General features: G+C 54.7%; 1 protein-coding gene across 1 annotated transcript; it reads left to right on the forward strand.

The window, feature by feature from the left end:
• Positions 1–8,314: 8,314 nt before the first annotated feature.
• SOWAHA (sosondowah ankyrin repeat domain family member A) lies at positions 8,315–11,410 on the forward strand. The gene has a single exon (XM_008254998.5). It carries the CDS (start codon positions 8,447–8,449, stop codon positions 10,100–10,102), a length of 1,656 nt encoding a protein of 551 aa, XP_008253220.3. The 5' UTR covers positions 8,315–8,446; the 3' UTR covers positions 10,103–11,410.
• Positions 11,411–11,652: the final 242 nt, after the last annotated feature.

The raw sequence follows: 11,652 nt of genomic DNA on the forward strand, positions 1-11,652 counted from the left end.
AAATGCCTGCTTGGTGCTCATTTTGGATGGAATTATCCACACCACCAGCTGGATGAACTGTTTCTTCCCAACTTCCACACTGGTTTCTAGCAGTATCCATAACCAGTGACCACAAACCAGGCAACCTAACAGAAATACTTTTCTCTTACAGTTCTGGAGGCCAGATCTCCAACGTCAAGGTGTCAGCAGGGTCTGGCCGCCTCTGAAAGCCATGGAGTGACACGGTTCCTTGCCTCTCCCAGCTCTGGGTGGCCCCAGGCATTCCTTGGCGACATCAGTCCAAACTCTGCCTCCATCTTCTGATGGCCCGTGCCTGTTCTCCCACCGGGTCTCCTCTTCTGCCTCTTACAGGTGCACCTGTCATCGGGTTTAGGGCCCACCAGCTTGTTCTCAACTTGATATATCTTCCCTTTAAGTACATCTGCAAAGATCCTTTTTCCAAATAAAGTCACACTCACAGATTCTGGGACAGAGACATAACCTTTGAGGACCACCATTCAACACAAGATACTTTCTGAGTGGAAAATGACAAATATGGTTTGTTAGCTTGGACTCATAAACAGTTTCTCTTAACGGAAGCACAAACAAGGTTCTTTAAGAACAGAGACTGAATAGCGAACAGCTAGCACAAAGGAGCCCAATCCCAGTGAGCAACATCAACACGATTGTTCTTTGCTCTGTCATGGCCACGCAGAAGGCTCCGGGCAGACTGTGGTCTCATTGTCCCCCTGCTGGACTCTTTCTAAGGCCCAGTATGCTGAGCTCTTAGGACACTAGAACACTGGGACATTTTGCCAAAATTTTCCAGCGAAAACAGAAAGGACTTTTTTGCCCAGGAAATTCTATCATCACTGCAAACGGAGAAAGCCTGGAGAAGGAAGAGAGGAAGGAACCCAGTGCTGGGCATGAATAGCTAAGTTTCAGCCTCCAGCCTCTTTCCTGTCGGAGAGAAAGCCACAGGAGCTCCTGTTCCGTGGGAAGTGGCGCCCTGCCTCCCGCCCAGCGCCGCCAGCGCCATCTGTGTTCATTTGTTCCAGCCACTCTATCAGGAATCAGAGCCCTCCCTGCAGGGCCAGTGAGGATGCCTGTGCTGCAGCCCTGCTACACACACCTCCACCCCAGCAGCACCTGAGGGAGCAGCCAGCTCAGGTTCACAAAGTCCCGCACAAGCTCCCCTCGCCATGGCTTCTCGCACGGCCACTGAAATGATGGGGCCTGAGCTGCTTTCCTCTACTGCAACACAGCCCAAGCTGTCAGCGTATTCTCAGCCCAGGAGGAGTCAGGCATGCAGACAGTAACCTCTGCCCTGATTTTTGAAATTTCATTTATTTACTTAGGAGGCAGCAATACAGAGAGCTCCCATCTGCTGGTTCACTTCCCAGACACCCTCAGTGGCTGGAGCGCTGAAACCAGGAGGTGGGAACTCCACCCAGGTCTCCCATATGAGAGGCAGGAACCCAGTCACTTTAAACATCTCCACTGTCTGTCATCCAGGGTCTGCATTAGCAGGAAGCTGGAGAAAGGAGCCAGGGCAGGGAGCCAAACCCAGGCTTTCCAATGTGGGACACAGGGGTCTCAGTCTCTAGGCCAGACACCTTCCCCTAACTTCATATTCAACAAGAAAAAAATCAAAGTAGTAGCAGTTAACACCATGTAACGAATTATTGTTATAATCAATAGCTACTGAACACAAAAATAAAGACAGTAACCTCTGAGCCTATTCAAAGAAAGAAAAATCAGAGTGTTGACAATCAGCATTATATGATAAATCTTTGCTTTCTCATTATTGACAATCAGCATTATATGATAAATCTTTGCCTTCTTATTATTATCAGTATTTACTGAAAATCTAGAGATACAGCCAACTGACAAAGACAGAGCACCTTGCTCTCAGGCTTAAGCCATGTTAGGGATCAGGAGCTGACAATGATCTATACATACACATATCCTTGTTTCATTTGGCATTGCTACAATGTCACAGGTGTTTAAATAAGAAACCTGTATTGGGGCCAGTGCTGTGGTGCAGCAGGTTAAGCCTCACCTGCAACGCAGGTATCCCATATGGGCACAGTTCAAGTCCCAGCTGCTCCACTTTCTGCTAAGGGCCTGGGAAAGCAATGGAAGATGGCCTGAGTGCTTGAGTCTCTGTCACCATGAGACTCATGTGGGAGACCCAGATGAAGCTCTTGGCTGCAGCCTGGCCCAGCCCTAGCTGTTGTGGCCATCTGAGGAGTGAACCAGTGGACAGAAGGTATCTCTCTCTCCTTCTTTCTATTTTTCCCTCTCCCTCTCCCTCTGTAACTCTGATTTTCAAATCAATCAATCAATCTTTAAACAGGATGGGCAGGTGGCATAGCAGTCAAGAAGCCACTAGGGACACGTGCAGGTGGGTTTCACATTTCCAAAACCCAGGGCTGCCAGCTCCAAGCTCATGGGAACGGCAACCACAGCAGAAGGGAACTCTGGCCTCTGAGTGGCCCAGTCGCCTGCCATGCTTAAGCAGGGGCCCCATCCCTTTATTGGGGAAAATGCTCAGACCAGCACTTTGTTATCTCTCAAGTCGGGCCCTTCCTGATTCAGACACTAACCTGCATGAAAGAGAAACCAAGTCTCAAAAGGCGTGTGGGGGGGTGGGGGGACTAAACCGAGAGGTACCATCCGGGCAGGAGCTCAAAGGCGACAACCGCCCAGGTCCACCTGACTGGGCCAGCGCTCCCCGAGTGACCCAGCAGCAGACTGAGGAGTCAGGACAGCACAGAGCCGTTTGTGACACCCTCTGCCCACAGGGCCGACGCCGGGGCACCGGTCACAAGTCCCCGAGACCTAGAGAGGACAGGGCTGAACCCACTGCAGGCCTCAGAAAGGAGAGGCCCCTCTGACTGCCCCTGGACTGGGAAGCAAAAATAAAATCCAATTTGTTCTGGAAGCTGGGGCTGGGCAAAGTCCCTCAACAGCCACTGCTGGGCAGCCCGTCCCCCCCACGACCCAGGAGTCCCAGCCTTCTGGGGCCTGAGACACTGCTCTTGTTTGCCAAGGAGAGCTGGCAGCCTGCGAGGGGGCAAGGCCCAGGGAAGGGGCCGACCCACGCTGCCCAACAGGGCACAGGGCAGTTGCAAAGCAAGCATCTGCCACCACTCCCGGCGACACTAGGGCTTGGGGTTCAGAGGGTAGGATGGGTTGCAGTAGGCAATGGACTACAACATACGATTGTGGAGAGTGGTTTTTTTTTTTTTTTTTTTTTTTTTTTTTTTTTTTTTTTTTGACAGGCAGAGTGGACAGTGAGAGAGAGAGACAGAGAGAAAGGTCTTCCTTTGCCGTTGGTTCACCCTCCAATGGCCGCCGCTGCAGCCGGCGCACCGCGCTGATCCGATGGCAGGAGCCAGGATCCAGGTGCTTTTCCTGGTCTCCCATGGGGTGCAGGGCCCAAGCACCTGGGCCATCCTCCACTGCACTCCCTGGCCATAGCAGAGAGCTGGCCTGGAAGAGGGGCAACCGGGACAGAATCCGGCGCCCCGACCGGGACTAGAACCCCGTGTGCCGGCGCCACAAGGTGGAGGATTAGCCTATTGAGCCACGGCGCCGGCCTAGAGAGTTTTTAACTTTGTGAGTATTCAATGTGCCTTTTAAAATCACAGAGGGTCTCTACTCTTTCTCCAAACCAAAGACACTAAGAACTGACAACCTTACCATGACCTTCTGTATGTTTGAGTCACATGGTGGAGTTTTACCCTTGTGAGGGATATGCATTTTATCTTTGATTTTCCCAACGTTTATGAGCAAACTGCTGGGTCACTGGGAGAATTGATTCTGTGGGCTTTCCGGCAGCAACATTAAAAAGCAGCCTGGGGAACTGGATGTCATTGGCAGGCTTGCCCTAACGTTTGCTCAAACTAGAAGCTAAACACTTAAAATAGTAAAAAAGCAGCCCGGGTTCAGATGCACAAGCAGAAAGGTTGAAGCTTGATTTGTAGGAGTTTTTCCTGACTTTACTTACTCAATGTTCAAAACATCGATTTTAAATAATTGGTGATCTAACTTTGCTTGGAAAATGAGCACAAGCAGACAGCCTGGGGTTCAAGTGCAGGTTCAACCAATTATTCACTGTGACCTTGGACAAGTTTCTTTGTATAGCTCAGCCCCTGAAGCCTGTTAAGCACTGTCAATAAATTTTGCTTGTACCAGCAACTCCTATTCAATCAGTACTGAATCGTTTGGTCCTAGTGATCAGTCAAAACGAGTTCAACCCACACAAATCTCTAACAGGAGAGGGGGTCCTCTCCCTCCTTGCCTTGGAGAGAGGGAGCAGGAACCAAAGCCCAAACTGACTGATGCCTCCACTAGCTCTAAGATCAAGGAGGTGAATTCAAGGATCCTAGCAATTTGCCCTGAAAAATCAAGAAAATTAAAATACAAAATGTAGTTACTGAAATAACAGTTGCAACAGGGAGAATGTGACATTGAAAAATGAAAAGGCAATATACTGCAACTTCTGCATTATAAGTATCTCTGAAACACAGGACCACCTGGCACCCAGCTCGCCAACCTGGCTCCACGTATCATGGCCCCCCTCCAACCATTCGCTGCACCAGCACTGTCACAGCCGCCACTGAAGCTGCATGGCCCATGAAACAGTGTGTCTAACCTGCACAGAGTGGAGTACATGGTCATGTGTATGTTTAAGGAGACGTGGAGAAAAACTCATAGTACAAACCCAGGAACTTTAAGAATGGCTCTCTAACATGAGACTTGTTTTCTTGTTTTTGGAAACTATTTGAGAATTGGGAAAATAACATTATTAATTTTATAATCAGAAACTATTAAAGCTACTTTTTAAAAACAAAGGAAGCTTTCAATGGCAAACAGGATAAAGTTCAAATGAGCATTTAATAAGGTTGTCCACCCACACCCTGCGACTTGGCCGACACTATCTCTCTCCGTATCCCAGCACACACCCTAAACTGCAAACACACCAGACTCTTTACTCTGGACCCAGCTCCACAGTCCCCCTCCAGCCTTAGCCCAGCCCTCCTCACAATCTGCCCTCTGTCCTTAGAATCAACCTTCTGGTAAGCACCTGGAACATTCGTTTCATTAGCTGTGTAACAAATAATTGTGTATTTTTCTCTCCCCCACTAAGCAACTGGCTCTTCCAAGGTAGTTATGTCTTCTCCCAGAGCACCTGGCTCAGTCAGTGCTCTACGCCTAAATATATTCAGTAATTCACGGAAGCACAGAGCACCACACACCACAGGCGGCTGCAGAAGGCTTTGCAGGGCTGGGGCTTGGTGCGGGCTTAAAAAGGGATAATACGTAGAAAGAACTGACAGCTGACTGTAGGATCACTGTGCATTAAAAACACAAGGACTGCTTCCAAGGGCATTGCTTTCATTCTGAGGTTATCACTCCGCTGAACAGCACAGGATACACTGATCCTGAAAGTGCTCCTTTCAATGGGAGCTATGCTTTCTCATTTTGTACTTATATTCTTAAGCTAAAGAGGTAACATTCATAGTTAAAAATCAGTTACTGGGGGCTGGCACCGTGGCGCAGTAGGTTAATCCTTTGCCTGTGGCACTGGATTCCATATGGGCACCGGTTCTAGCCCTGGCTGCCCCTCTTCCAATCCAGCTCTCTACTGTGGCCTGGGAGGACAGCGGAGGATGGCCCAAGTCCTTGGGCCCCTGCATCCGCATGGGAGACCAGGAAGAAGCTCCTGGCTCCTGGCTTTAGATCTGTGTAGCTCCAGCCATAGCGGCCATTTGGGGAGTGAACCAATGGAAGGAAGACCTTTCTCTCTGTCTCTACCTCTCACTGTCTGTAACTCTACCTCTCAAATAAATAAAATCTTTTTTAAAAAACCAGTTACCTAAAAATGAAGGTGTCATCAGAAAACAAATATTAAAAGACAAACGACACCCTGGGTAAGTATGACATCTAACAGAGAATGGGTAACTACATGAAAACTACAAGAAAAACACCAATAAATGGGTCAAAGGAGAAATAACAGTTCACAAAAGAACAAATCCAAATATATAGGAGGGAAAAAGTTCTACCTTCACTATAATAAATGTAAATTTAAGATAAACATTTTTGTGTTTCAGAATGACACTTTAAGATACTGCTAGGGGCTGGTGCTGTGGCACAGGTTAATCCTCTGCCTGCGGTGCCGGGATCCCATATGGCCGAAATAGCCAGAGCTCCACCGATCCAAAGCCAGGAGCCAGGAGCTTCCTCCAGGTTCCCACACAGGTGCAGGGCACAAGGCCTCGGGCCATCTTCCACTGCTTTCCCAGGCCATAGCAGAGTGTTGAATCGGAAGTGGAACAGCTGGAACTGGAACCAGTGTCCCTATGGGATGCTGGCACTGCAGGCAGTGACTTTACCTGCTATGCCACAGCCCTGGCCCCACAAAATTTTATATCTAAGCAGCAACATCCATAAGCTTTAAAATACAGAAATAATATAGACAACCCAAAATCAGAAAACAAAGTGTGACACTACATTTCTTCAATGCTATCATTAAAAACTGCGTACTTGTGAGAAATAGCTATTGTCGTTGGGGCAAATGCTCACAAAATAAAGGGGCAAAATTTCTTCTTCTTCTTTTTTTTTTTTTTTTTTTTTTTTTTTTTTGACAGGCAGAGTGGACAGTGAGAGAGAGAGAGACAGAGAGAAAGGTCTTCCTTTGCCGTTGGTTCACCCTCCAGTGGCCGCTGTGGCTGGCGCACCGCGCTGATCCGAAGCCAGGAGCCAGGTGCTTCTCCTGGTCTCCCTTGGGATGCAGGGCCCAAGTACTTGGGCCATCCTCCACTGCACTCCCGGGCCACAGCAGAGAGCTGGCCTGGAAGAGGGGCAACCGGGACAGAATCCGGCGCCCCGACCAGGACTAGAACCTGGTGTGCCGGCGCCGCAAGGCGGAGGATTAGCCTAGTGAGCCGCGGCACAGGCCAAAGGGGCAAAATTTCATTCGCATTTGTCCTGGGCACAGTGCTGGAGACAGAAATTGCTCTGGGAACCGGCACTGGCCAGAGTGGAACCCTTTGCATTTTACTGTTATCCTTTCTAGGGAGTCGTAACGGGAGTGCCTGCACTACTCATCACCGGAAAGATGTTGTTTGTAACCCATTTAATCCTTACAAGCCCCTGAGCAGGTCGGGACTCTGTTCCCCACTTACAGACAAGAAAACTGAGGTGCAGGGAGATCAAGCAACCCCTAAGGTGCAGCCAGGATTCGGAGTGCCGACGCGAGTCTTGTCTGAGCATCACTGCACAGCGCCTCTGGTTCTAGCTGACGTTCGTCTAACGACCTTGCCTACCAAGAAGTGGATCCCGCCTGCGCCCTTGCGGTCCCCCTGAGAAAGCTCTTCTCCTTCCAATCCCCGCTTAACTGTCACCCTCGGGCCAGGCCCCTCCCTGACCACCTGTCCCTCCCGCTTCCCACAGGACCCATCAAGCGCATCACCACGCTATTTCTGTCTCCCCCAATGTAAGCGCTCCACTAGGTGAGGGTTTTCACCTTTCTCGCTCATCTGTCAGCCTGAGGAGGTCCCGGCACCGAGGTTGTGCTCAGTCAGTACTTTTCTAGTAAGTGAGGCTTAGAACACGCAGCAAGGGGCAGGAGGTTGGCCTTGGGGTTAAGCCTGGGGTTTAGGACTCCCGCACCCCCATTCCCTGGGATCCCTGCTGATGCAGACCCCTGGAGGGTCAAGTAGTCGGGCCCCAACCACAGACGCAGGAGACCTGGACTGAGTTCCTCTGCCCAGCTTCGGTCCACCCCCGATTCCCAGCGCTGTGGGCACTTGGAGAATGAACCAGTGGACAGGGGCTCCCTGTCTGCTTTAAAAAAAAAAAAAAAAAAAAACTCAAGCATAGCGTTGTTCCAAGTTTGCGTTCTTATTTAAAAGCATGAATACGTACACGCGCGTGTGTGGGCAGGAGGGAGCATAGAAGCATCTGAAACCGCGAGCGGCGATTTCAGCTCCCATGTTTCCCCTGGTTTTATCCCCCAAGCCCTGCGTGGAAGCATCACTCCATCCTGCCTGCAGGAACGCTCGAGCAAACCGGAGAGGCAGCGCTGTTCGCTCTGGAACACCACTGCTGTTCATCACGACCCGTCGTCCTCGGTGGGCAGCCGCTACTTACAGCTCACGCGCGCACGCACGCCTCGCCCACCTAGCAACCGCGAGCCCCGCAGCGGCGCGGCGCCTTTAACGCCCGCCCCCGCTCCCTCCGCCGCGCCCGACGCAGTCGTCACCCGCGGGTGATGGAGCCCCGCGCCCGCTGGACGGAGCAGGCAGGCAGAGGCCTGGGGGCCCCGCGCGGCGGGCGCTGGCCGCGGCCCCCGGCTGCCCGAGCCCGCCGACGGCCCGGCCCCTGACCGAAGTCCAGCCTCGGGGACGCGCCCCGGCGGCACCCCGCGCTCCCGCACCACGGGCAGGCTCCGGCCATGGCGCTGGCCGCCGCCGCGGCCGCCGCGGCCGCCGGGGTGAGCCAGGCGGCGGTGCTTGGCTTCCTGCAGGAGCGCGGCGGGCAGGTGCGCAACTCGGAGCTGCTGAGCCGCTTCCGGCCGCTGCTGGAGGCTGGCGACCCGCGCGGCCGCGCCGCGCGCAGGGACCGCTTCAAGCAGTTCGTCAACGACGTGGCCGTGGTCAAGGAGCTCGACGGCGTCAAGTTCGTGGTGCTGAGGAAGAAGCCGCGGCGACCGGCGGGGCCCGAGCCGCTGCCCCCCGGCCCCGCAGCACCGCCGCCGCCGGCCGCCGCTGCCCCGGGGGACAGCTCCGCGCCCGAGGCCGCTTCCTCGGGCCCCGCGCTGCAGATCCAGGAGCCCCCGGAGGACCCGGCCGGGCAGAGCGCGCCGCAGGATGCCCCGGGGGTCCCGGCCAGCGAGCCCACCTCGCCCACTATGGAGCTGCCTAGCGGCCTGGCCCGCAAGCCCGAGGGCCCCGCAGAGCCCCGGGTGCCAGCCTTTGAGCTGGCCCGGTCCTCGGAGGCAGTCTGCGTGGACGCGGCCCCGCCGTCTGCGAGGCTGCCCGAGGTCGCCTCGCCCTGTGCACCGGCGCCGGACCCAGCCCCGGGGCCGCCGCCGCCGAAGCCCTGCATGCTGCCGGTGCGCTGCGTGCCGGGCCCCGCCGCGCTCCGCGTCCGGGCCGAGGAGCAGGGCCTGCGCCGGCAGCTGTCGGAGGAGCCGAGCCCGCGCAGCTCCCCGCTGCTGCTGAGGAGGCTGTCGGTGGAGGAGACCGGCCTGGGCCTCGGCCTGGGCCTGGGTCCGGGCCGCTCCCCGCACCTGCGACGCCTGTCGCGCGCCGGCCCCCGCCTGCTGAGCCCCGACACCGAGGAGGCGCCCGCCGCGCCGCCGCCGCCCTCCGCCGTGCCCCTGGAGCCGGCCGAGCACGAGTGGCTGGTGCGGGCGGCCGGCGGCCGCTGGACCCACCAGCTGCACGGGCTGCTGCTGCGCGACCGCGGCCTGGCGGCCAAGCGCGACTTCATGTCCGGCTTCACGGCCCTGCACTGGGCCGCCAAGAGCGGCGACCGCGAGATGGCGCTGCAGCTGGTGGAGGCGGCGCGGCGCGGGGGCGCGCCCGTCGACGTGAACGCGCGCTCGCACGGCGGCTACACGCCGCTGCACCTTGCCGCGCTGCACGGCCACGAGGACGCCGCCGTGCTGCTCGTCGTGCGCCTCGGCGCGCAGGTGCACGTGCGCGACCACAGCGGGCGGCGCGCCTACCAGTACCTGCGGCCCGGCTCCTCGTACGCGCTGCGCCGCCTGCTGGGCGAGCCGGGCCTGCGCGGCGCCGAGCTCGACGCCCTCGGGGGCGGAGGGGGCGGCCTGGCGCCGCGGCGTCCGGTGCAGGTGGCCGCCACCATCCTCAGCTCCACCACCAGCGCCTTCCTGGGCGTCCTGGCCGACGACCTGATGCTCCAGGACCTGGCCCGCGGCTTGAGGAAGTCGAGCTCCTTCAGCAGGTTCTTGGGCGCCTCGCCCATGGCGCCCCGCAAGAAGACCAAGGTCCGGGGCGCGCTGCCGGCCTTCTCGGAAGCCCCTCGCCGACCCCCGCTGGGGCCCCTGGCTGGCCTGGTGCCCGGCGTGCCCCCCGCCACCTGACGGCCGCCGTGGCCACGGCTTGAGTGAGCGCCACGGGCCGGCGGCCGCACAGCTCCGCCCGCCACAGCCTGTTGCCCCCGACGGCCGGCGTCGCCGGGAGCGGCTCCCTGTGAGGAAGCCAGCAGCCGGCGCTGGACTCTGGAGGACACTTGAGCTTCGGGCAAGGGGCACGGGGCAGCAGCTGGCCTGGCCCCGAGGGCTCGCGGCGGCGCACTGCCCGGCGGGGGCGCGCTGGCCGCTTTCCGTGTGAAGGGGCTTTTGTAACTGGATGGTTTTACTCTGTTTTTAAATTAAAATGAGGTAAAGTAACTTTCCTAAGAACCTGTGGAATTATATTTTTTCATTTTTAGGCAAAGTGCTCATTTTCCATCTTTTGCTAAGTATTTTGGAATTCTATTAAAAAATAAAAAAGTACAGAGATCTAAAGGAAATTAGTCCCAACCAACAAAACTCTGAAAAGTTTATCTACCTCATTTTAGGTGATCAAGATTCTGGAAAGATCTTGAACACGGAATAACCCCGTGACCCTTACGAATGTAGTGAGTTTCGGCTGTACTGTGAATGCCCAGTATCGGCGATTGGCCCAGGCGCGGAGGAGAGACTTTTTAGCAGCTGCTTTTGCTCTGTGCTTGTCTTGATCGTGCAGTGTAAATGCTGGGTGGCTCTTTGACTTTGACCTGGATATTTAACGTTTAAAAATGGTGACGTGTTTGTGAAGTGCACCTCCGTGCTGTGTTTCTGAATCCGTGGTTTCCCAGGCTGGAGCCCTTTGGGTACAGTGGGTGGATAATCAGAAAACCTGTCTTGGCTTCAGAACAGTACCTGATGCAACAGTCACACATTAACTGAGGAGCAGGTGTTGTATATGCAAGTCCTGTACAAACAAAGTACCTTATTTGCATTTTTTGAAAACAGTTTACTGAGAAACCACAAATGCAGAATCTTCTCTGGGTAGCCCGGCTGGGGCAGCTCCCCCCCCCCCCCCCCCCGGTCCCCATCTGCACAGCCTGGTGGTGTGTGGGCACTGCTGCGGTTTTCCAGGGCCTGCACCGTCTACTTACTATGGCTCTTTTTGTTTGTTTGTTTCAAAGATGTGGAATGTGTTTGTTCAGCCAACCTTTTTCATATTGTATTGTGATAATTCTCTGCTTTTGCAAATTACATTTGCATGTCATTAGTGGTATCACACAGTTTTTATAGCTCAGTGATGGGACTTCCCTCAAATAATCAGTGAGTTGAATTTACTAAAGGCAATCATTCATGGAATGTTTTGATTTAAGCAATGAAATAAACATCCCATTTTATTCTGCTTTGGTGAGATTTACTTCCCCTAAAGGCTCTGCAGCTTTTGCCACTGTATTTTCTGTATGTCTGCTTAATTCTTCCTCCCTCCCTCATTCTTCTCTTCCAAGCACTGAAATAATTAAGGAACTTGGATTGCTGTGCGAAGCGCAGAAGTCTACCACACAAGGAAACTGTAGCCAGGACCTGCGGATAAATGTAGGCCCCGGAGCTGACCCCTCCCGAGAGCTCCAGCTAGTCTGCAGAAA

Source organism: Oryctolagus cuniculus, chromosome 6 (genome assembly GCF_051225735.1).
Source record: "Oryctolagus cuniculus isolate XC-2025 breed Fujian yellow rabbit chromosome 6, ASM5122573v1, whole genome shotgun sequence".
NCBI classification, from domain to species: Eukaryota; Metazoa; Chordata; class Mammalia; order Lagomorpha; family Leporidae; genus Oryctolagus; species Oryctolagus cuniculus.

Excerpts from the sequence above, each read along its gene's own strand:
- SOWAHA (XM_008254998.5), top strand. The coding sequence starts at position 8,447 with ATGGCGCTGGCCGCCGCCGCGGCCGCCGCGGCCGCCGGGGTGAGCCAG.